At 36.3% G+C, this 27,296-nt stretch overlaps 1 protein-coding gene across 2 annotated transcripts; it reads left to right on the plus strand.

The window, feature by feature from the left end:
- On the plus strand, positions 1–26,976 carry akt3b (v-akt murine thymoma viral oncogene homolog 3b). Of its 2 annotated transcripts, XM_052137905.1 has the most exons (16): positions 1–136; positions 350–492; positions 8,549–8,804; positions 10,754–10,879; positions 11,339–11,450; positions 11,774–11,918; positions 12,016–12,147; positions 12,234–12,299; positions 12,449–12,517; positions 14,052–14,174; positions 14,261–14,389; positions 18,295–18,393; positions 18,563–18,678; positions 18,860–18,947; positions 22,931–23,033; positions 23,518–26,976. In XM_052137905.1, the coding sequence occupies exons 3-16, from the start codon at positions 8,759–8,761 to the stop codon at positions 23,601–23,603; spliced, it is 1,440 nt and encodes a 479-aa protein (XP_051993865.1). In that variant the 5' UTR covers positions 1–136; positions 350–492; positions 8,549–8,758; the 3' UTR covers positions 23,604–26,976. The 2 variants fall into 2 exon arrangements, with proteins under 2 accessions (XP_051993865.1, XP_051993864.1); XM_052137904.1 differs by lacking the exons at positions 1–136; positions 350–492 and adding an exon at positions 2,523–2,760.
- Positions 26,977–27,296: the final 320 nt, after the last annotated feature.

Here is a 27,296-nt window from a genome sequence, read left to right on the forward strand (position 1 = left end):
AGTGAGAGTGAGAGATAGAGTGTGTTTTGGTTGTTGATTTGTGCCCTCTGTGGTTTTAAATGCATGTAATCTGAGAGCCACACCTGACCCAGCCATCATGTACTGAAACCCTTGACAAAAACATAACCAGTGTTGGGTAAGTTACTCTAAAAAAGTAATTAATTACTGACTACTAGTTACATACTCTACAGTGTAATTACTCTGTCTGAAAAGTAATTGTGTTTATATAGAATTGTTCTAAATACTTTTTTCTCAATAAAAAAGTAATTTATTTACAGTAATGAATAATGGATTACACCCAACGCTGAACATCATTCACATGATTATGATTATGTGTTAATGAAAACAGATCTGTCTGTCTGTCGCATCTCTTGTTTTTGTGGAGATGTTGTTTTGCAGACTGAATCAGTGCTGAGCAGTCAGACTACACCTGGTCATTTGCATCCAAATAATGACACATGCAAAGGTGAAATCTCTGCCTGAAAACCAAAGGTAAAATCACAAGCTGTCTTGCCTGTTGTTTTCAGTCAGCAGGTAGATTCATTTGCAATTTGTGTGACTGAAACTCACCGTCCTTCTGTCCTCTGTGCATATGAGAGTAATAGATAGACAACCTGTTACCTGAGCAGAGAAATCTGACACAGGCCTCCCATCGGCCAAAGCAGGAACGGCCTGATTCAGATACATCGGTGCTCCCTGCAGGATTCAAGCCTCATCAAATCAATCACAATGGCAGATCAGTTGTAGATCATTCAGATTCATTCAGTTGAACTGAACTTGTACATCTATGCCTGCCTGTGAATCTGAGATGATAATGCGTTTAAAACTCTGTTCACTAATCAGTCATATTTCATAAGGGGTATCAGTTTTGTGTCCTGAACACAAGAGGGAGACATACTGCAACTTTATCAGTGGAATGCTCGTACTTCAGTGTATGCGCTCCACGTGCAGTCTGTCTTATAATATATATATCAAATGTGTCTATGCAAATTACTCTCAGATGTTGTGGCTTTAATAGATTGGTGGTAGTGGTGGTTGTGCAAAGAGTAGGTTTAGTCTTAGTGCTAGTATTATTCTTTTGTGTCCTTTGTTTTCATTGTGGGATGGGGTGCATTCATTAAAAAAGAGACAAAGGGACCCAAATCCCCATTCTGTCCCGGGATGGAGGTGGGGGACACTCATATTAACTGGTGAATATTATTGTCATCGTCATTTTATGGATCTGTGTTATTATTGGAGGTCTTTTACGAGTTGGTGAGAGGTAGATGAAGCATTTATCATTTAAAAACACACCATCAAAAGCCTGGAGAACGACAAAGCCAGGAAGTGTGTGTGTGTGTGTGTGTGTGTGTGTGTGTGTGTGTGTGTGTGTCTGTCTTTTGGGGGGGTGGGTCCGATAAAAACGGGACCCGGTGTGACGTCTTGAGGTTTCCTCCTCCGTCCCAGTGGCTGAATGGATGGTGCGGGAGACCAAATTACGAATCCCACTAGTGCGAAGGTTCAGCTCATTAATATTAATGACTTCAAGCGGACGTTTCTCGCTAACCTTCCAATAGCGAAAGCTTGCGTTCAAAATATTCAGTGTTGGGTGTAAAGCATTACTAAGTTATTAATTACTGTAATTAAATTACTTTTTAATAAAAATAAATTAATAAAAAAAAAGTAAGGGATTACTATAAATTTTTCAGTAATTTAATTACAGTTACTTCTGATATAATTGTGTTAATTACTGTATAGACTATAGAACAATTCTATATAAAACTATAGCAAATTTAAAATCGAAATGTAATCTCTAATGTTAAAATATATGTTTTCTAAATTAACGCCGCCCCCTTAAATTCTTTGGCCAGTTCATGAATAATTTATTAGGTTTGTTTATTATTTATTTGAAAGAATTAAAAGAACAGTTTAGTAATAAGTAATGCAATTCCTTTTCAGACAGAATAACTACACTAATGTAATTACACTGTAGAAGATGTAATTAGTAGTTTGTACGTAAATACTTTTTTAGAGTAACGTACCCAACACTGTAAATATTAATTAGGTCAACTGATGCTTGCTTGCTCGTCTTCCAATGTTAAATGCTTGTATTGTGAATATATGTATAAGTACTTGGTAACATTTTAATGCTGAATTACATTCTGAATTGATTATAGAATAAGTGGCGAAATGTTATATTCTGCCATATAACTCCTAATTTTATGGACTGTTTTAGTCTTTACCTGTATAGAATTAAAAATGATTAATAAAGTATTTACGTTTCCTACTTTTGATTGGTTTGATCTCAAATCAGATCTACATCCTGTCATTTTCTTTTATTTGGAACCACTTGGATATGGGTAGCATTTGTATGCTAACTGACTTTACTTGCTCGGTTTTAAAGGTAAACGCCTAAGTTATGAATATTAATTACCTCCCGCTTACGTTAACCTGGTAACCCTCCAATGTCGAAGCTTATCTCATGAATATGAACAACCAAACCTTCACCGTAGTAGGATTCGTGTACATTCGCATGCAGGAGACGGGGTGCGCCGTCACCGCGCTTTCTGCATCGGGTTACGCCATTCATACAGGGTCATTCGGTTCACCGGGGTAACACAGCAGCAGTAGACGAAGATGATGGCCACATCACGGGCGCGCGTGCCTCCGTTCTCCTCATGACCGACCGGCGGCGGCGACAGCATCTGCGTGCTGGTTTGGGTTCGTCTCTTACCGGACTGGCGTGGAACCGATACCCCCGTCTGGCGGAGCGTCTGCCAGGTAACGCGCGTTCCGTGCTGTTTATTTTTCCTCCATCTCCGAGCATCACGGGCAAGGCCAAGCATCCGCGCTGGAGCATCACTGGCCGCCGGGCGGGGATGCCACTCGGCCTTGCTCGTGATGCTGCTGGACATATACAGCTTTAACTACGCGCTTCTTCACAGATGTAAAGCGATATTGACACAAACCATCATAATATGCCATAATAAACACATTAAAACCACATTCTGCATGCTATTATTGATGCGCGTCCTCCATTTTACGCATTCCACGCGCAAATAGAGAGCGCACACATTGCACATCCTCCAACACTCACTTTAAATGCGTGCTTTTGTATTGTTTGTGCATGCACTGTATTATTATGCACATTTGTTCTATTTGTTCATGCTTCCCTATGGCGAGCTGTCAGTGTGCTGTATTGTATTTATTATTATGGCGATGGATTATATAACAGCAGCTCAATATGACACCACAAGCCCTTGGACACAAAAGCCTCTGCTTCATTGTGTTTACTGCACATTCTTAACGACAGGAATTAACTCGTAGAATTATAACAAATGTGACACAAGCAGGACACTGATGCGTTTTTACAGCATGCTTGTGTATGTGAGGAAAGGTGCATGAGATTGTGCGGACCGGTAGGTTGTTTACACACCTAATTTTTGGGTGGCCTGATGGGTTACTGACAACAAAACAATACCATTGTTTAGAGCACTGATTTTCCAGCTGTTTTTGCCTTCAGGGCCCAGATTTTGCAGCAGAAGATTGTTTAGCATACAAAAGTTCACAAAAATGTCCTTAAAATCTATGGTAACATTGACATGTGTTGATATTACTAGTAAACGCACTCAAGGGCGTAGATTAGTCTTGAACATTGGGGAGGTTGCAGCGTTAAGCATCTATATGTTTCCGTGGGGGGTACTTGCTTGTTTTTATTATTGGGGGTACGGGGTGGGGGGTACCCAGGTACCCATCCCCCCCAGAATATACGCCCCTGACCCCATAACAAGACATTGTGCTGAATTGGAAAATTTACTATTTTTGTTTCTAAATGTCTATTCTGACAGCAGAAAATAGATGATTAACCCGCTACAATTAAAACTCAGATTTAATGTAATCTGCAGGATTGTATTTTATTTGCCCTTGCATATGGTTTTGTTTATGGTTTTTGAGGATGAGTACATTATCAACATTATCTATAATATATTATATAGAACATTATCTTTCCGTGTCTAATTTGGCTTCTGAGTGACGCCCGTTCATCTCCGAGATGTCTGTTTTAGATCTTTTCATCTGGTAAGCATCACGGTCTAATTAACATCGGCTAACAATCGTTAAAATATTAGATTTTCTTTTTTGTTGTCCCAATTTGGAATGCCCAATTCCCAATGTGCTCTTAAATCCTCGTTGTGGCGTAGTCATATCACCCTGCAGCTATTGCCTGGTTGCCCACCTTAAGCTAAGCAGGGTTGAGCCTGGCCAGTACCTGGATGGGAGACCTCCTGGGGAAAACCAAGGTTGATGGTGCTCACCCTACGGTCTGTGTGGGTCCTAATGCCCCAGTATAGTGACGGGGACACTATACTGTAAAAAAAGCACCATCTTTCGGATGGGACGTTAAACAGAGGTCCTGACTCTCTGTGGTCATTAAAAATCCCTAGGGCACTTCTCGTAAAGAGTAGGGGTTTAACCCTGGTGTCCTAGCCAAATTCCCCCATTGCCCCTATCTATCATGGCCTCCTCCTAATAATCTCCATCCCTAAATTGGCTACATCACTCTACCATCTCCTCCGTGTGTGGTGGGCGTTCTGGTGCACTATGGCTGCCGTCGCATCATCCAGGTGGATGCTGCACACTGGTGGTGGTTGAGGAGATTCCCCCTATACTATGTAAAGTGCTTTGAGTGCCTAGAAAAGTGTTATATAAATGTAAATTGTTGTTGTTGTAGTGACACGCCTCAATCCGGGTGGCGGAGGACGAATCTCAGTTGCCTCCAGATTGCGTCTGAGACCATCAATCTGGCATCTTATAACGTGGCTTGTTGAGTGCATTACCATGGAGACATAGAGCGTGTGGAGGCTTCACGCTATTCTCCGCAGCATCCACACTTAACTCCCCAAGCGCCCCACCGAGAGCGAGAACCACATTATAGCAACTACAAGGAGGTTACCCCATGTGACTCTACCCTCCCTAGCAACCGGGCCAATTTGGTTGCTTAGGAGACCAGACTGGAGTCACTCAGCACACCCTGGATTCGAACTTGCGACTCCAGGTGTGATAGTCAGGACCCTGATAGCACTTGTCACGTACGACATCCTGATGTTTATTTGATGTGTGTCATCTTCTGGACGACATATTTTTTAGGTTGTTTGTTCATCTGCAATACATCTACATGACGTTTCCTCTCGGATGTCATTAAGACATTCAGCAGACATTTGAGGTTTAGATTGTTTGTTGTTGTTGATGTTTTTCAGATGTTTATCAGATGTTAATTAGAATGTGATGCATTCCAGATCTAAAACAGACCTCTCGGAGATGTGCGTGTGCTATATGGGCAGATCCATTTTTACAATTTCTCATTCTCATGACAGTTTACCATGTCAGAACCCAGTGAATATGGCTTAATATATGTGGATCTTTACTTTCCTGCTATCCTAAATGCACGATAATGATTTACTGTATTGGGACAGATGCCATAACACAAGTGTGCAATGATCCTGGGGATCATTTTTCCCCTTTCATTTTCCTTATTTGTAATTTCTCTTTTTCCATCTCAGCATGTTGCTGTGTGTGATTTCATGGATTGTTAATTTGACAAAGGAGATTGTAGATAATGATGCCTCATGAATACACACAGTAGTTACTAGATGCAGATAGATGTTTAAATATAAAATGGCTGTGAAAGGAGCCTGTTTCCCCACACACCAGTTCCTTTCTTAGCAAGGATTATCCTAGCCAGAGATGTGTACTTAGAATCAATCTTCCAACCCTGTAATCAAACAAAGAACCTTGAAGTCAGACAAAAAGAGAATAGACTATTTAGGATAAATATTGATACCGCACATTAATTTTGACTTGCCCTCTTTTTCTTTCAAAAAAGCAAATATCTGGGTTACAGGGCCTGAGTAGCTCAGCAAGTACAGACGCTGACTTCCACAACTGGAGTCGCAAGTTTGAATACAGGGTGTGCTGAGTGACTCCAGTCAGTCTTCCTAATCAACCTATTGGCCTGGTTGCTAGGGAGGGTAGAGTCACATGGGGTAACCTCCTCGTGGTCACTATAATGTGGTTCTCGCTCTCGGTGGGGCACGTGGCGAGTTGTGCGTAGATGCGGCGGAGAATAGTATGAAGTCTCCACATGCACTATGTCTCCATGGTAACGTGCTCAACAAGCCACGTGATAAGATGCGCGGATTGACGGTCTCAGACGTGATGGCAACTGAGATTCATCCTCTGCCTTTGATACTAAAGGAATCAAATCTTTTCCTATGCTTTCAAGTGCCCATTCACTCATGTGTCACCTGCGGCAAATTCACACATCTGTCTAAAGTAAGATATGCCTCTATCATCAACGTCATGAATTCATAATGTAAATTTTTTTTACTGCATATATATTACTTTAATCATCATCGAGTGGTTAAAACAGCTTCTTTTACTGACCTCATGTGAATTCTACTCAGAATGAGGCATAAAGACTCTCTGGCACAATTTGAACACAGGTTTTACATGTAGGATCCTCATATGTAAATGTACTTCTAAATGCCTGCTCCCACATCAGTGTGCCGGATGTCTGAATGTTTGGAAACAGTATACCATTGCTCGACTGTTTAGAACTTCTTTTTACCCCTCAACGAATAATTTTTCAACCACTTTACTTAATTTGCTCAATTTAAGTGATCGTTCCCAATACCTTCCTCACCTCAACGAAGTCTGAGCTCACATAGAGGTTCCCTATTTTGATTAGAAGGTTGAAAAATGCCCATCCTGGTTTGAAAACGGCCACTGATTGGTAAACCCCATTTTTGTTCTTCAGAGACGTCAGTTTCATTCTAACTGCTTGCATGCAGATGAAGGCAGACGTGGAGACAGGATCTAATCGCAGTGCAACTTTATTAACACGGAGAAAACTTAAACAGACGAAACCAAAACAAAGGAAATACCCGCAATGGGGAAATAAACCAAAAACACAGGAGGAGTTTTAACAACTAGGATAAACATATAACGACCAAGGAAACAGGCGTCCACAAACATCAACGATAGACAAGGGAATGGAGAACAAACAGGGTTTATATACACAGACACACTAATGACTAAATGACATACAGGTGAGAACAATGAAGTGCATGGGCAGTGATGAAGGCAGGGAACTATGGGAAATGTAGTGCTTGACAATAGACAAGTGAAACACGGGGCGGACAACAAGGAAAACGTGACATGGAACGTGATCAGTGAAACAGAAAACACGGGACAGACAACAAGGGATCATGACACTAATGATGATTATGAGGTTCCAAGATCGGTTGATCATTTTTACATTCTAAGGTCAACTCTAAGGTTCTGTGTATGAGTCAAATAAGGTTCTAAGGTTGATTCTGAGGTTCAACTTTAATTCTAAAGGTCTAATATAATTAAACGGAAAATGTCAAGATCCACTCTGGCTTTCTATGGGTGTTTTTGAAATTCTAAGGTTGATTTTATGATTGTATGGTTTAAAGGTTGATTGTGGGTTTCTAAGATTTCTTGTAAATTTTGGAGTTTGATTTTAGGGTTCTAGAATCTCTTGAGATGATTCCCTTTGGTAAGGTCCTAAATTTGATTATAGGGTTTTAAGATTGATTCTGAAGGTTTTCTAAGGTTCTGCGTTTGATTATAGGGTTTTAAGATTGATTTCAAGGGTTCTAAGATTGATTCTGAGGTTTTTCTAAGGTTCTGCGTTTGATTATAGGGTTTTAAGATTGATTTCAAGGGTTCTAAGATTGATTCTGAGTGTTTTCTAAGGTTCTGCGTTTGATTATAGGGTTTTAAGATTGATTTCAAGGGTTCTAAGATTGATTCTGAGTGTTTTCTAAGGTTCTGCGTTTGATTATAGGGTTTTAAGATTGATTTCAAGGGTTCTAAGATTGATTCTGAGTTTCTAGGCGTTGTTATAGGGTTTGATTGATTTCAAGGGTTCTAAGATTGATTCTGAGTGTTTTCTAAGGTTCTGCGTTTGATTATAGGGTTTTAAGATTGATTTCAAGGGTTCTAAGATTGATTCTGAGTGTTTTCTAAGGTTCTGCGTTTGATTATAGGGTTTTAAGATTGATTTCAAGGGTTCTAAGATTGATTCTGAGTGTTTTCTAAGGTTCTGCGTTTGATTATAGGGGTTAAGATTGATTTCAAGGGTTCTAAGATTGATTCTGAGTGTTTTCTAAGGTTCTGTGTTTGATTATAGGGTTTAAGATTGATTTCAAGGGTTCTAAGATTGATTCTGAGATCATTCTAAGGTTACACATTTGATTGTAGGGTTTAAGATTGATTCTTATGTTCTAATTCCTTAAATTTTAGAGAGCAGGTACGCTAAAACAGCTTACATGACTTTATTCATCTTATGGTTTAGAGTCATTCATAGCTTCAGCATCCAGTGTGAGAAAGGAAGAGAAGGCCACAAGAAGGGAAGAGGCGGGAAATGTTTCTCTGCTCCTAACAATGACTTTATTTCTCTTGAAAGTGTGTGTGGGATAGGGGGAGAAGCGGAAGAGAATGATCCATGTGTGTGTGTTCTCTCTTTTTTGTTGTTTCCTTCCAGGCTGAGTCACCACTGAGGGTCCCAAGAGACAGAGAGAGAGAGTGAAAGTGAAGAGACATTACATCACATAGTGGCAGGAGAAGTGTGTGAGAAAAGAAGACCAGAGTGAAGCGAACGTAAGGGAGAGCAAGAGAAGAGGACAAAACAACAAGCAGGAAGTAGAGCACTGGGCTCACCCCCTGACCCTTGAACTTTGACCTCAGTGCCAACATGAATGACCAGAATGTGGTGAAAGAGGGCTGGGTGCAGAAGAGAGGTGAGACCTTGATATTACATCAGGCAAACACCACACACAATTTCTTTAAAATGGGAAAAATCTAGTCTTTAAATGGCTGTGCTTCCTCAGGTGTGGACTTTTATTTTTTTAATTGCAACTAATCAGATATTAATCAGATAACTAATTGTGAAAACTCAATTACAGCATTCCAGGTCTACTATCCGTTTCTACTATTTGAAACCAAGAACTATAATGATGTCTAAATTGTGTTATGCTGTGCAATGTTCATTGGATCTGTTGTTCATAAGACAACATGTAGTGAAAGATATAAACAGAGTTTTCTTGTAATAATGGTTATATGATGTATACATTGAATTGTATGATAAAATGGTTAAATGGTTTGTAATCATGTAATTATATACAGGTATACTGTATGTAATACTCTATATATTATAGTATAATCATAAAAACAAAAATAGTATGTAATATGATATAGTTAATTATTACACGGCTCTCTGGAATACTTAATTCTGATCAGTCATTGGCGCCATCTAGTGGTCTGATATTGCTCAGTAACAACTGCAAATCCACATATCAGACAGCTCATCGTGGTATTGCAAGCCATCGTTCCTGCTTCTTGGCTCACTGTACGATCTCTACAAGTTAGCTAATAAAATAATTTCAACTCAAATCAGTATTTCATGTGAATATATTTATTTATTTGACAAGTCGTCGTGTTATAAGATGCATAAATTGCAAAGTAAACATCAAAGGAATGACGCAAATCGGAGGTGGATTTCAGCTGTTCATCAGCTGTGTATTTCTTCTCACGTAATTTCAAAGCAAATCAATATTTTATGTTCATATATTTATTTATTTGATAAGTAGCCATGTAATAAGTGGGATAATGTACAGTCAGCCAGTTGTAATTGCAAAATAAACCCGACAGGGTGATCAGGTCCCCAATGCGAAGAGGATAATCTCTGTACATTATCTTCTTCAAAAGTATTTAAGTGAAATTAGCTGTGGCTTGGGGCGGCTGTGGCTCATTGGGGCGGCTGTGGCTCAGGTCATAGAGCGGGTTGTCCACTAATCGCAGGGTTGGTGGTTTGATTCCCGGCACACACGACTCCACATACCGAAGTGTCCTTTGGCAAGACACTGAACCCCAAGTTGCTCCCAATGGCAGGCAAGCACCTTATATAGCAGCTCTGCCGCCATTGGTGTATGAATGTGTTTATGAATGTGTGTGTGAATGGGTGAATGGGACGCAGTGTAAAGCGCTTTGAATACCGTTAAGGTTAAAAAGGCACTATATAAGTGCAGACCATTTTTTGATCATCTAAACAAACAGTGAAATATACATAAACCATTTCAATATTTATAGTGGGAAATTTGTGGATATTTAAAAAAAATTACGACAGTTTTGCCACACCCAAATTTTTTTTAAAGGTTGGCGTAAAATAATAACAAAAATCAATTAACTAGGTAAATATAACTTGTGAGCAGATTATTTTTATTTTGCATCATTCCAAGCTGTAATTTTGCCAAATTGCACAAAAACTGTGAAAATATTACTTACTTGTGTGTATTCAGGGTGTATAAAATGTTAGCTATGAAATTACCCTCAGCTAGACAAAGGAGTCGGCCACTTTATATCAAAACGTTTAAAAATGTCATTTCCAGCACCTAATTCTGTGAAGCACAATAAAGAATTTGAGATCTGCTGGAAATCACACTATGATGGAAATTTTCATGACTTTCAGGAAACAATTACAAAAATGACTCAAATCTCCTCTTATGCATGTAAATATATGGTTGTTAGCAGACAATGTTTTATTTTTTTTGTAAAAGTATGAAAAATGTTTTAACAAGACTTTACTTCCTAGAATTCCTCAGTGCTGAATTGCCCAAAGTTGAACACTCATTTATGTTCCTCTGTGTGTGTATAAGTGTGCCTGATAGTCTGGTTTTGTTCTGTTCAACAGGTGAATACATTAAGAACTGGCGACCGCGGTACTTCCTGTTAAAGACGGATGGATCATTTATTGGATATAAAGAGAAGCCACAGGATGCTGATCTGGCATATCCACTCAACAACTTCTCTGTGGCCAGTTAGTGTCTCTCTCTCTTTCTCTCTCTGTATTTCATCTGCTATTCAGATCCATGACAACAATCAAAGGAAAGTTGAACTCAGTAATTTAAGATGGTGACATCATCATACCATCACAACAACATGCATGCATCTCTGGCTTTGGAATGGAATGCTTGCTACTTACTGTGCAGTATACTATATTATATACTATATTTATACTGCCTACTATTTTTCACATATAGTATGTGAAAGAGAATAAATGATGCAATGATAAAGGTTTCAGACAGTAGCATAGGCTCATTATTAACAATAGCATTGGCTCACTTTCCAAGATGATAATTGTACACCACTCGCTGAATACATACTGCAGATATAGTTATAGTAGTACAGTAGTTTGCTATTCCAAGCATAGACTATGTGTTGCCCCTTTTGTTTATCTCACTATTTCCCTTCCTCTTTTTCACTGTTTCGCTATTAGAGTGTCAATTGATGAAGACGGAGAGACCGAAGCCCAACACCTTCATCATCAGGTGTCTGCAGTGGACCACTGTGATCGAACGCACCTTCCACGTGGACACGCCCGACGAGAGGTGCGACACATCGAGCCGATGTCATCGCATGACTGAATAGTCCAGATCAAGTCAAACTTAGTTCTTATTTTTGTTACATCAGAAAACGTTACTTTAATTTAATGGCTTAAATGCTTTGACCAATGTCTAAATGACTTATTTATTTAAGCATTATTTAAGACATCCACAAAATTAAGCTTATTTTACACGTTATTTACAACAAATTTGCAAAAAATACTTATATACTGAATTCACTCAAAAACAAAATGCAGAAAACAAATCGGACAAATAATCGGCCTGTCTTTCGCTGCTCCTGATTGCGCTTTTGTTGCCCTGGTAACAAGGGATGAGTGGGTGGAGGCCATTCAGATGGTGGCGGACAAGCTCGCCAAACAGGAAGAGGAAGGAATTCTGTGTAGCCCCATATCCCAGATCGAAAACGTCAATGAGGAAGAGATGGACACGTCAACCAGTCATCACAAACGAAAGGTTGTGAATGAGTTAGAGATAGAAAAAGAGAGTTAGATGGTAATATAGTATATATATATATACATGCTGGTCATTCGAATGTATTTTTCTTCAACAGACAATGAATGATTTTGACTATCTGAAGTTACTGGGCAAAGGCACATTTGGGAAAGTGATTCTGGTCAGAGAGAAAGCGAGCGGCACATATTACGCAATGAAGATCCTGAAAAAGGAGGTTATTATTGCTAAGGTACGAGACCCGATGTTCTGAGAACTGACTGTACTGAGACATGATGTGATGTATTATACCTGATATAAACACTTTCTGTCTCTCAGGATGAAGTGGCTCATACGCTTACAGAGAGCAGAGTGTTGAAAAACACCAGGCATCCGTTTTTAACTGTGAGTGTCAATACAATATCTTCACATTTATTCAAACACACTTTCCTCAATATTAGAGCCAAACAGAATCCTTGTTTGCTACCCATCATTTATTAACAAATTTTTTTATTGAAAGTAAAATTTGTAATATTTGCTCTTTTTTTCTACAGTCGCTGAAGTACTCGTTTCAGACGAAGGATCGTTTATGTTTTGTTATGGAGTATGTGAATGGAGGAGAGGTAAATCTTTCTTTCTTTACAACTTTCTTTCAAAAAGTTTTTCCGAATAGACTCTTTTAAACTTTCTTTTGGACATTCTTTGAAATTTTATTTTTTCAAACTTTCTTTTGAACTTTATTTCATACTTTATTTCTTTCAAAGTTTAAATATTTTTCAAACCCACCCTCGAACGAACATTCTTTTTAAACCTTTTTTAAACTTTCCTTGTTTCAAACATTTTCTTTCAATCTTTATAACTTTTTTTTTTTACTTTCAAATTTTCTTTCTTTTTGAACATCCTTTGTAAAAATATTCTTTATTTCGAACATTCTTTCTTTTAAACTTTTGAATTTTCTTTCTTTCAAACATTCTTTTAAACTTTTGAATTTTCTTTCTTTCAAACATTCTTTTAAACTTTTGAATTTTCTTTCTTTCAAACATTCTTTTAAACTTTTGAATTTTCTTTCTTTCAAACATTCTTTTAAACTTTTGAATTTTCTTTCTTTCAAACATTCTTTTAAACTTTTGAATTTTCTTTCTTTCAAACATTCTTTTAAACTTTTGAATTTTCTTTCTTTCGAACATTCTTTTAAACTTTTGAATTTTCTTTCTTTCAAACATTCTTTTAAACTTTTGAATTTTCTTTCTTTCTTTCAAACATTCTTTCTTAAACTTCTTTGAACTTTTTCTTTTCTTTCTTTCAAACATTCTTTTAAACTTTTGAATTTTCTTTCTTTCAAACATTCTTTTAAACTTTTGAATTTTCTTTCTTTCAAACATTCTTTTAAACTTTTGAATTTTCTTTCTTTCAAACATTCTTTTAAACTTTTGAATTTTCTTTCTTTCAAACATTCTTTTAAACTTTTGAATTTTCTTTCTTTCAAACATTCTTTTAAACTTTTGAATTTTCTTTCTTTCAAACATTCTTTTAAACTTTTGAATTTTCTTTCTTTCTTTCAAACATTCTTTTAAACTTTTGAATTTTCTTTCTTTCAAACATTCTTTTAAACTTTTGAATTTTCTTTCTTTCTTTCAAACATTCTTTTAAACTTTTGAATTTTCTTTCTTTCTTTCAAACATTCTTTTAAACTTTTGAATTTTCTTTCTTTCTTTCAAACATTCTTTTAAACTTTTGAATTTACTTCTTTCGAACATTCTTTTTAACTTTCTTTCAAATTTTCTTTTGAACTTTTTCTTTCTTTTAAAATGTTGAATTTTCAAACATTCAACTTTGTTTTAAATGTTTAATAATAAATCTTTTCAACTTTTCTTTCAAACGTCACTCTTTCTTTTAATCTTTTTCTTTCAAACAAACGTTTTCAGGTTTGGATCTTTATTTGGAACTTTCTTTCAGTGTTTCAAACGTTGTTTCAATCTTTTGCACTTCAAACTTAACGAACTTAATGAAGAATACCACAACGTTTTTCTTTTAAACTTCAGATTTTCTCCTTCTGAACTTCTCAATGATATATTGTGTAATAGATGTTGCTGAGCTGTACATTTTGATTTTGGATTTGTGAATTGTGAGAACTCTCTTATTTCATTTTTGTTGCAGTTATTTTTTCATTTGTCGAGAGAACGTGTGTTTTCAGAGGATAGAACCCGTTTCTATGGTGCCGAGATTGTCTCTGCATTAGATTACTTGCACTCTGCAAAGATTGTTTACCGTGACTTGAAGGTAAACAAAACACACAGTTTAATATTAATTTTCAACATTATTAGCTGATCCTGAGAAAACAAAAATGTGTGCATGTGTTTTTTTAGCTGGAAAACCTGATGTTGGATAAAGACGGTCACATAAAGATCACTGATTTCGGTCTTTGTAAGGAGGGAATTACAGACGCAGCCACCATGAAAACATTCTGTGGGACTCCAGAGTATCTAGCACCCGAGGTATATTGCTTTATCTCTTTAGACACAGCACAGGAAATACTAATATACATTTAATATAAATGTTAATTTAATATTCTGTCATTGCCAAAAGGTTAGCAGGAACAGGGTCACTCTTTAGCTGAGCCTTTTTATCATCTGCACAAAAATAGACACACAACTGGTGTAGAGACATGACTGAGCAAATAATTGGAGTAATTACATACTAATACATACTAATGACATACATTAAATGGGGACCTTCTGTCCATTCTTGAAGATCATTTTAAATGATAGTCAATGTTTTGCATATACTGTATAATAAATGATGTTATTGCTTTGGGATACTGTAACAGTGATGACGCATAGCATGGTGATATAATGGTCATGCAGTAACTGTATGATGTAATCACATGCCAGGATGTTTTTCCATCTTTTGAGTCATACACCCACCCCATGAGTTCATTGGTTGACCTCAGACAAGGCATGACATCTGATTAATTGATTACTGAAATTAGTAATGAATCATGTACTTGAAGACAGTTTGATGTTTTCGATCAGGTGTTGAAGGATCATGGAAGTGATTATGGAACAGATATTGGAAAGTAATATGACTGATTATTGATCAGATATTGAAGGGTATTTATTGTGTCTGATTATTGATCAGATATTGAAGGGTATTTATTGTGTCTGATTATTGATCAGATATTGAAGGGTATTTATTGTGATTGATTATTGATCAGATTTTGAAGGGTATTTATTGTGTCTGATTATTGATCAGATATTGAAGGGTATTTATTGTGATTGATTATTGATCAGATTTTGAAGGGTATTTATTGTGTCTGATTATTGATCAGATATTGAAGGGTATTTATTGTGATTGATTATTGATCAGATTTTGAAGGGTATTTATTGTGTCTGATTATTGATCAGATATTGAAGGGTATTTATTGTGATTGATTATTGATCAGATATTGAAGGGTATTTATTGTGTCTGAGTATTGATCAGATATTGAAGGGTATTTATTGTGATTGATTATTGATCAGATATTGAAGGGTATTTATTGTGTCTGATTATTGATCAGGTATTGGAGGGTATTTATTGTGTCTGATTATTGATCAGATATTGAAGGGTATTTATTGTGTCTGATTATTGATCAGATATTGAAGGGTATTTATTGTGATTGATTATTGATCAGATTTTGAAGGGTATTTATTGTGTCTGATTATTGATCAGATATTGAAGGGTATTTATTGTGATTGATTATTGATCAGATTTTGAAGGGTATTTATTGTGTCTGATTATTGATCAGATATTGAAGGGTATTTATTGTGATTGATTATTGATCAGATATTGAAGGGTATTTATTGTGTCTGAGTATTGATCAGATATTGAAGGGTATTTATTGTGATTGATTATTGATCAGATATTGAAGGGTATTTATTGTGTCTGATTATTGATCAGGTATTGGAGGGTATTTATTGTGATTGATTATTGATCAGATATTGGAGGGTATTTATTGTGTCTGATTATTGATCAGGTATTGGAGGGTATTTATTGTGATTGATTATTGATCAGATATTGGAGGGTATTTATTGTGTCTGATTATTGATCAGGTATTGAAGGGTATTTATTGTGTCTGATTATTGATCAGGTATTGGAGGGTATTTATTGTGATTGATTATTGATCAGATATTGAAGGGTATTTATTGTGTCTGATTATTGATCAGATTTTGAAGGGTATTTATTGTGTCTGATTATTGATCAGATTTTGAAGGGTATTTATTGTGTCTGATTATTGATCAGATATTGAAGGGTATTTATTGTGTCTGATTATTGATCAGATATTGAAGGGTATTTATTGTGTCTGATTATTGATCAGATTTTGAAGGGTATTTATTGTGTCTGATTATTGATCAGATATTGAAGGGTATTTATTGTGTCTGATTATTGATCAGATTTTGAAGGGTATTTATTGTGTCTGATTATTGATCAGATATTGAAGGGTATTTATTGTGTCTGATTATTGATCAGATATTGAAGGGTATTTATTGTGATTGATTATTGATCAGATATTGAAGGGTATTTATTGTGTCTGATTATTGATCAGATATTGAAGGGTATTTATTGTGATTGATTATTGATCAGATATTGAAGGGTATTTATTGTGATTGATTATTGATCAGATATTGAAGGGTATTTATTGTGTCTGATTATTGATCAGGTATTGAAGGGTATTTATTGTGTCTGATTATTGATCAGATTTTGAAGGGTATTTATTGTGTCTGATTATTGATCAGATTTTGAAGGGTATTTATTGTGATTGATTATTGATCAGATATTGAAGGGTATTTATTGTGTCTGATTATTGATCAGATTTTGAAGGGTATTTATTGTGTCTGATTATTGATCAGATATTGAAGGGTATTTATTGTGTCTGATTATTGATCAGATTTTGAAGGGTATTTATTGTGTCTGATTATTGATCAGATATTGAAGGGTATTTATTGTGTCTGATTATTGATCAGGTATTGGAGGGTATTTATTGTGTCTGATTATTGATCAGATATTGAAGGGTATTTATTGTGTCTGATTATTGATCAGATATTGAAGGGTATTTATTGTGTCTGATTATTGATCAGGTATTGGAGGGTATTTATTGTGATTGATTATTGATCAGATTTTGAAGGGTATTTATTGTGATTGATTATTGATCAGGTATTGGAGGGTATTTATTGTGATTGATTATTGATCAGATATTGAAGGGTATTTATTGTGTCTGATTATTGATCAGATATTGAAGGGTATTTATTGTGTCTGATTATTGATCAGGTATTGAAGGGTATTTATTGTGTCTGATTATTGATCAGGTATTGAAGGGTATTTATTGTGTCTGATTATTGATCAGATATTGAAGGGTATTTATTGTGTCTGATTATTGATCAGATTTTGAAGGGTATTTATTGTGTCTGATTATTGATCAGATATTGAAGGGTATTTATTGTGTCTGATTATTGATCAGATATTGAAGGGTATTTATTGTGTCTGATTATTGATCAGATATTGAAGGGTATTTATTGTGTCTGATTATTGATCAGATATTGAAGGGTATTTATTGTGTCTGATTATTGATCAGATTTTGAAGGGTATTTATTGTGTCTGATTATTGATCAGATATTGAAGGGTATTTATTGTGTCTGATTATTGATCAGATATTGAAGGGTATTTATTGTGTCTGATTATTGATCAGATTTTGAAGGTTATTTATTGTGTCTGATTATTGATCAGATATTGAAGGGTATTTATTGTGTCTGATTATTGATCAGATTTTGAAGGGTATTTATTGTGTCTGATTATTGATCAGATATTGAAGGGTATTTATTGTGTCTGATTATTGATCAGATATTGAAGGGTATTTATTGTGTCTGATTATTGATCAGATATTGAAGGGTATTTATTGTGTCTGATTATTGATCAGATATTGAAGGGTATTTATTGTGTCTGATTATTGATCAGGTATTGGAGGGTATTTATTGTGATTGATTATTGATCAGATTTTGAAGGGTATTTATTGTGATTGATTATTGATCAGGTATTGGAGGGTATTTATTGTGATTGATTATTGATCAGATATTGAAGGGTATTTATTGTGTCTGATTATTGATCAGATATTGAAGGGTATTTATTGTGTCTGATTATTGATCAGGTATTGGAGGGTATTTATTGTGATTGATTATTGATCAGATATTGAAGGGTATTTATTGTGTCTGATTATTGATCAGGTATTTGAGGGTAATGTGATTGGCTGATTCATTATTGATTAAGTATTGGAGAAAATTGTGATCAATTATTGATCAAATATTGGAGGGTAATGTTATTGACTAATTATTGATCAGGTATTGTGATTGACTGATTGATTGTTGGTCAGGTATTGGAGGACAATGATTACGGGAGAGCGGTGGATTGGTGGGGTCTTGGAGTCGTTATGTATGAGATGATGTGTGGACGCCTGCCCTTTTACAATCAGGTACGATATACTACATCAACAGTGATTCATCTAGAGGGTAAATTTTGTGAATCTTGAAAGTCATATTTGGAATATTAACAAGACTTTTTTGCATCAGGTATTATTTGATTGTCTTCATTACTGACACAAATGATTTATCTCATTTATTCTGATGCGCATCTGTCTTCAGGACCATGAGAAGCTGTTTGAACTGATTCTGATGGAGGAGATCAAATTCCCCAGAACCCTCTCTGCTGATGCCAAGTCTTTACTGTCTGGACTACTCATAAAAGATCCCAACAAGAGGTCAGTGTATTTGTGTATGGTTCAGAATGAGAGAGGTTCCCTCTTTCTCATGTATTGACATTTAAAAGTCACCAATGAAATGCAGTCAAATCAGTGACATAATCATTCTTTCAATACTGAATGTGTTTTTGGGTAATGTGATCTGTACATGAGTTTTAAACTGCTGGTTTATTCTCCGAAGGCTCGGAGGAGGACCGGATGATGCTAAAGAAATCATGAGGCACAGTTTCTTCACGGCAGTGGACTGGCAGGACGTCTATGACAAAAAGGTACAACTGAGGACCGTATCTTAGATTACCCGTTATCACAGGTATCTTTATTTATCTGATCAAGCAGGGCACTGGGACAACTCATCAAACAGGTGATATTTAAGACAATATCAAAAGATATTGTCTTAAATATTAACGGAAAAATAAACACACACACACAAATAACCAACAAGTATGCCTTAATCACTAATTGGTTATTTGTCAATTCGACCATCCTGTCCCATCTCCCATGTAGCAAAGATTGCACTATTTTTAACTTAGCAAGCTCTAACTCGGATGATGTGAAACAGTGAAAGAACAACAAGGTTTGATGCAACAGCCAATGTCATCTGACGCATGTATATTTAACCCATAAACCATAGTGCAGATGGACTGAGAGAAGGTGTCCATTGAGAATGCCTGATTACTGCTGTACAACATTTAAACTAGAGCCACCGGTTATGCATACATTTACAGACATTTCTATGCATTTATATAGTTAGGTATACATACAGTGTGTTTACATTTTTCTTGAACTGTATATGTTTGTTTACATTTGTAGAGTTACAGTATCTATCATTTGTACATTTGTGTAAACATATTTGCATTTGTACAGCTATTTATACAATACATATATACAGTTGTTGACATTTGTACAGTTAAAGTATACACAAATAAAATTGTACAGGTTTATATACATATACTGATTTGTACAGTTGTACATTGTAACGTAGTTCAAGGGAAAGGAGGAGGCGAGAACCAGCTTGACAATGTAAATAATATTTTAATTAACAACTTAAACAAAAGACAAAAACACATATGATGGACATGTCCGGAAACGATCTCTCTCTCCCGCGCGATCCTCTGCAGTCGACCTTTATCCCTCACGGAGGCTTGATTAGCCTAATACGGGACCGGGAGTATAGGATCACGACCCGGCCCGCCCTCCGCCCTGCCACATACATGTACAGATTTAGCTGTTTCAGAAGGAAATTGGTATTTTAATTCACCAAAGTGGATTTTTTAAGAAAGTCATTTTTCATCAAATCTAGACAGCAGCATCACTCCAACACCTTATCCTCGAGTAATCATGATAAATTGATCAATTGATACTAGAAAATCACTTGGCATTATATCAAACACATTTGAAAGATATTTGGTTCATTAAATGAAGTTTAACATTGTCTTTGTGTTTGTGTTTGTTTTCGAGTTGCCACAGTATGCAATAGACTGGCATATCTTAAGGTCAATATTAGGTCAACAGCAAAAATGAAACAGCTTTCTATAGAAACTTGAGGAATGAAGGCGATAAAATGCTTGAAATTGCCAAAAAACTGCAGATTTCATCCAAAGGTGTCACTACAGTCTTCAAAGATAAAGCACAACTGTCTCTAACAAGGACAGAAAGAGATGTGGAAGACCAGATGTGCAACTAAACAAGAGGATAAGTACATCAGAGTCTCTAGTTTGAGAAATAGACGCCTCACATGTCCTCTGCTGACAGCTTCATTGAATTCTACCCGCTCAACACCAGTTTCATGTACAACAGTAAAGAGAAGACTCAGGAGGACTTATGGGAAGAATTGCAAAGAAAAAGACACTTTTGAAACAGAAAAACAAAAAGAAAAGGTTCGAGTGGGCAAAGAAACACAGACATTGGACAACAGATAATTGGAAAAGAGTGTTACGGATCTGAACCCCATTGAGCTTTTGTGGGATCAGCTAGACTGTAAGTGTGTGAGAAGTGCCCGACAAGACAGACACATCTATGGCAAGTGCTACAGGAAGTGTGGGGTGAAAGGTCAAGTGCTACAGGAAGTGTGGGGTCAAAGGTCACCTGAGTATCTGGACAAACTGACCGCTAGAATAACAAGGATCTGCAAAGTCATTGCTGCATGTGGAGGATTATTAATGAGTAATTTATGAAGTAGTTTAAGAAGTTGTGAAAAACAAAGAAAAAATTCAAATTGTGATAGTAAAGTTTCACATTATTAATGTCCTGATTATACACTGTGATCAGTTGAATGACACTTTGGTGAATAAAAGTACCAATTTCTTTCCATAAGAGCAAAATCTGTACATTATTTCAAACTTTTGGCAGTTTGATGTTTCTAATTTATTAATACATATGCATTTGTGTATATACATTTGTTTTCATTTGTGCTGCTAGGTATATACAGTGAGGAAAATAAGTATTTGAACACCCTGCTATTTTGCAAGTTCTCCCACTTAGAAATCATGGAGGGGTCTGAAATTGTCATCGTAGGTGCATGTCCACTGTGAGAGACATAATCTAAAAAAAAAAATCCAGAAATCACAATGTATGATTTTTTAACTATTTATTTGTATGATACAGCTGCAAATAAGTATTTGAACACCTGAGAAAATCAATGTTAATATTTGGTACAGTAGCCTTTGTTTGCAATTACAGAGGTCAAACGTTTCCTGTAGATTTTCACCAGGTTTGCACACACTGCAGGAGGGATTTTGGCCCACTCCTCCACACAGATCTTCTCTAGATCAGTCAGGTTTCTGGGCTGTCGCTGAGAAACACGGAGTTTGAGCTCCCTCCAAAGATTCTCTATTGGGTTTAGGTCTGGAGACTGGCTAGGCCACGCCAGAACCTTGATATGCTTCTTACAGAGCCACTCCTTGGTTATCCTGGCTGTGTGCTTTGGGTCATTGTCATGTTGGAAGCCCCAGCCTCGACCCATCTTCAATGCTCTAACTGAGGGAAGGAGGTTGTTCCCCAAAATCTCGCAATACATGGCCCCGGTCATCCTCTCCTTAATACAGTGCAGTTGCCCTGTCCCATGTGCAGAAAAACACCCCCAAAGCATGATGCTACCACCCCCATGCGTCACAGTAGGGATGGTGTTCTTGGGATGGTACTCATCATTCTTCTTCCTCCAAACACGGTTAGTGGAATTATGACCAAAAAGTTATATTTTGGTCTCATCTGACCACATGACTTTCTCTCATGACTCCTCTGGATCATCCAAATGGTCATTGGCAAACTTAAGACGGGCCTTGACATGTGCTGGTTTAAGCAGGGGAACCTTCCATGCCATGCATGATTTCAAACCATGACGTCTTAGTGTATTACCAACAGTAACCTTGGAAACGGTGGTCCCAGCTCTTTTCAGGTCATTGACCAGCTCCTCCCGTGTAGTTCTGGGCTGATTTCTCACCTTTCTTAGGATCATTGAGACCCCACAAGGTGAGATCTTGCATGGAGCCCCAGTCCGAGGGAGATTGACAGTCATGTTTAGCTCCTTCTATTTTCTAATGATTGCTCCAACAGTGGACCTTTTTTCACCAAGCTGCTTGGCAATTTCCCCGTAGCCCTTTCCAGCCTTGTGGAGGTGTACAATTTTGTCTCTAGTGTCTTTGGACAGCTCTTTGGTCTTGGTCATGTTAGTAGTTGGATTCTTACTGATTGTATGGGGTGGACAGGTGTCTTTATGCAGCTATCGACCTCAAACAGGTGCATCTAATTTAGGATAATAAATGGAGTGGAGGTGGACATTTTAAAGGCAGACTAACAGGTCTTTGAGGGTCAGAATTCTAGCTGATAGACAGGTGTTCAAATACTTATTTGCAGCTATATCATACAAATAAATAGTTAAAAAATCATACATTGTGATTTCTGGATTTTTTTTTAGATTATGTCTCTCACAGTGGACATGCACCTACGATGACAATTTCAGACCCCTCCATGATTTCCAAGTGGGAGAACTTGCAAAATAGCAGGGTGTTCAAATACTTATTTTCCTCACTGTATATATATATACATTTGTATAGTTATGTATAAATACTGTATATACATTAGTAAACATTTCTGTAGTTGTGTATATTGTACATTTATACGATTTTACACATTATTATTTATTCACTTTCACTTCACAGTTTTATTTTATTGGAATATATAATTGTAATATCATTAGTTAACCAAATGAAACCATTGTTTTTGATGTTTGATTTCTCTTTCATCCCTTCTGTAGCTCGTACCGCCATTCATGCCGCAGGTATCGTCTGAAACTGACACCAGGTATTTTGACGAGGAGTTCACAGCACAAACCATCACCATCACTCCTCCAGAGAAATGTGAGTGTGCTGTTTTCCCTCCCGCTCTCTATTTTCCCATAGACACTTTCTCATGGCACAGGAAGAGGAAGTTACATTCAGGTCTGAGCCGTACACAATGTAAGAGATGCTTTTTTCCTCTCTGTATTGAGAATATCACTGTGAAAATCAGTGAACACCTTTTTTCTGCTATCGCTAGGAAATTAAATTTTCATTTAGAGCAAACGGACAATTCAATCTGTTGTCGGTGGATAGCGTTGAGTCCCGTTCACACAGACAGTGATTTTATCACTGGAGGTCACCGGGTCGCTGTATTGTTCGTCGGTAGTGGGCGTTCCTGACGCTGGTCTAATGTTATTGGTGGGCTGCATAACATTATAGAAATCTAAATAAAAAATGAACATTCTGGAGTGGAAAGTGTTTACATTAGCATCAGTGCATAATGCATTAATCAAGCTTGCATGGACATTTTTAACTGATCGTCTTTCTCTGTCTCACCCTGCAGATGATGAGGACGGGATGGACTCAGCCGATAGCGAACGGAGACCACATTTCCCACAGTTCTCTTATTCAGCCAGCGGGAGGGAGTGATGTCATCAACGACGGAACCTGTGTAGCAATGCTAGAAAGAGCCTCCCCTCTCTCTACCCCCTCGCATTCATTACTGATAAACATAGCAAGTTATTTTTACTGCTTTCTGTTTGTTTGTGGTTTTTTTTGGGGGGGGGTTATTTCTTGATGTGGGACTTTAAAAGGGGGTTTTGCACAGTTGGGTGTGTCTTGAGCAAGTTGACCCACATTTAAAAGTCTTGTTCACTGTCAGCTTGTTTACAGATCATGGACAGTGTTTTTCGGTAAAATGATCAGTATTGTTAATGACGACCTGATTTTATTTTTTATTTTGCACTTGTTTAAGAGCCGTTGTTGGGAACAAACCAAAAATGTTGCCTTATGTGTGTGGATCTCATCTGTCAGACAGATGGACAGACATGTAGTTAGGGTTATTAGAAGCAGCGCTAGTTCTGTTCCTGTGAGGCTCACAAATTACATTTAGTTGATTTTTATGTTACACACATTGTTGGAGGGTTTTGATCTTTATCGATACTTTCGATAAGAAGTCAAACGTAAAGATAGAGCGGGAAAGTCTATCAAAGGACTCTAGTGTTAATATTTGGTTTATTTTTTTTATGCTTACACTCTGATATGAAGGTTTAAGTTACAAATACACAACTGTACAACAAACTGCCGTTACTGTAAGCTCTCTCAGGCAATTCAGAGCACAAGAGTGAATCTCACGAAACCTGGCAAGAGCACGTCCCCGTGTTTCTCCCTAAATCACTAGAAAGACATAATGTCATTATTCGATCACATTTATGACATGATTTTCATGAAAATAAAGCACATGTTCCCCTCAAATTCTCATTACAGTAATGTGAACAATACCACATTCTCATTACTGTAATATGAAACAAAAGTCATTTAAATGTAAAAAACTTTGTCATGGTAGTATTTGTTGTAAAATAATTTATGCATTGTGACATTTTCGTGACAATTGAGCACATTTTCCCCCTAAATTCTCATTACCGTAATGTGAAAAAAATCTCATTGTCTTTACTGTAATACGAATCAAAAAAAGTGTTTAAACATTGTCGTGGTAGTATTTGTTGTACAAGAGTTTTTGCATTGTGACAATATTTTCATAACAATTAAGCACATTTCCCCCTAAATTCTCATTACCGTAATGTGAAAAAATCTCATTACTGCAATACGAAACAAATGTCAACTAAATGTTTAATTATTTATGTCAAATAAATATTTGTTATATATTTTTTTGCATTTGAAATTTTAGAGACAACTGAGCAAATTTTCATGACCATAACGTAATTTTTTTTAATTGTCATTACTGTAACATTTCAATTAATTGTTTGTTTCATATTACAATAATGAGAATTTGAGGGAAAGTGTGCCTAAATGTCATAAAAATGTCAATGCTAAATGACAAATACCGTGACATGAACACTTTAATATGAAACAAAAGAGAATTAAATTTTTTTTAAGTATTTATTTCATTTGTTGTGCAAGATTTTTGACATTGTGACATTATTTTCATGACAATTGAGCACATTTTCCCCCTAATTTCTCATTACCGTAATGTGAAAAAAATCTCATTGTCTTTACTGTAATACGAATCAAAAAAAGTGTTTAAACATTGTCGTGGTAGTATTTGTTGTACAAGATTTTGACATTGTGACATTATTTTCATAACAGTTAAGCACATTTCCCCTAAATTGTCATTACCGTAATCTGAAAAAAAAAATATTACTGTAATATGAAACAAAATACAGTAATCTACATTTTAAAGTGTTTACATCATGGTAGTATTTTCTGCACAAGTTTTAATTTTCATTAAAATTGAGCATATTTTCCTCCTAAATGTGATTTACGGTAATGTGATTTTTTTCAAATTGTCTTTACTGTAATACAAAAGCAAAAAGACATTTACATTTTAAAAGTTTGTCATGGTAGTATTTGTTGTCAATTTATTTTGCATCATGGCATTTTCATAACAATTAAGCCCCCCCCCCAAATGTTATTACCGTTAATGTAATACGAAACAAAAAATTATCTACATTTTTAAGTATTTACTCCATGGTAGTACTTGTTGTACAAGAAGTGTCGTATTGTGAGATTGATGACCCCCACACACACACACACACACACAAATACACCCGTATACATTACAGAGACAAATTGCTAAATTGTCATGAAAATAATGTCATAATGCGAACATTTGCAATGGCCCTAAAACAAGTTTCTTGACCCAAAACATTTTTTTTTTTTTAATTTTGCGGTGAAATGCAACCTGGACATGTTTTCGTGAGATTCACCCACAAATCTACCCACCGACGGAGTGAAACCTACCCAAATATGATGTTTATCATCTTGTCCTTAATTCCTCACCTCTGCCTTGCTGAAAAGGACCACTTTGAACTTTTTACTCTCTCCAAAACCGATTCAACCGTTAAGGACAATGTTTAAGGACTCGATTTGGGTGGCGTTTCACATTTACTGTATCGATCAACAGGTATGTCTTTCTCACCCAGCACAGAGAAAGATAACTCAACCACTATCCCTCACTTCATAACAAAAAGAGTTAACTTATAATAGTTGGAGTAATGTTGGACTATTCCAGAAGATGTAAATACAAACTCTCTATCTCTTTTTACCATTATCGTTACATTTAGTATGATTTTGTACATCGAAAAGTTACAGTCCTGTCTCCATTGCTGTGGAAATCGTATGGATGCGTGTCGTCTGTGTTTGGAATCAATAACAAGTCAGATCACAGACTCATTTTATGTGCAACTGAGCCATGCAATACCAGTGTGAATGACCCCTGACCCCGAAACCACCCCAAGTGTAATGTACATATGCAATGCCTTCTGTTTGTGACGCGTCACAGCCCGAGAAAAAAGTTGAGTGACAGTAATTGTGTGTGAATTGTTGGATGACAGAAATTTAAATGTGAATTGAAAAAATGTCCTGAAATGACACAAAACCACTGGAAAACATCTATCATGTGGATGTTTCCATAGAGACGAGTTGCTATGGTTTCAGTCCCATCCTGTTTGTTCCTGATCCAGTGAACATTTTGGAAACTGCCAGTATTCTTCATAGCGAATGATATGAGTGGATGCGAGTGTTATTTTCACTCTGTGACATTTCTGGCTAACAGCAAATCTTCACTTAGGTTTTCTAATGTTTTGTTTGTTTCAGCGTATTTTTGTACCATAGATGTAATTTAGTTGTATTTATTTTCATATGTTGGGATGAAGGACGCTGTCGGACACGTTTATTAAGTGCTCTCTCTCTCCCTCATAATTTTTTATACCTTTCCTTTAGTCGTTTGCCTGTTTTGTTTTCATACCAAATCATTAGGGCAAGTGCCCCATAGAGGACTTGCATTGCCATTTGGTAGTATTTATTTTAAGTTATATTAAAATGTTCAAATTTCTGGATGTTTCCATGTGGTTTTCTTACTATATTCAAATTGGGATGTTTTTTATAGTATTATCTCTGTATTAAATTAATGCTCAATGTATAGTAATAATTTCAAATACATTTTGTAACCATCTTTTAAATAGGAGTTGGAACCTGGAGTTAAGTGCCTTGCTCAAGGACACGATGGTGGTGACTGAACCAGCAACCTTCTGATGACCAGTTATGTGTTTTAGCCCACTACGCCACCACCACACCATAATTTTGAAATATAACAGCTCAATA

Source organism: Xyrauchen texanus, chromosome 11 (genome assembly GCF_025860055.1).
Source record: "Xyrauchen texanus isolate HMW12.3.18 chromosome 11, RBS_HiC_50CHRs, whole genome shotgun sequence".
In the NCBI taxonomy this organism is placed as follows: Eukaryota; Metazoa; Chordata; class Actinopteri; order Cypriniformes; family Catostomidae; genus Xyrauchen; species Xyrauchen texanus.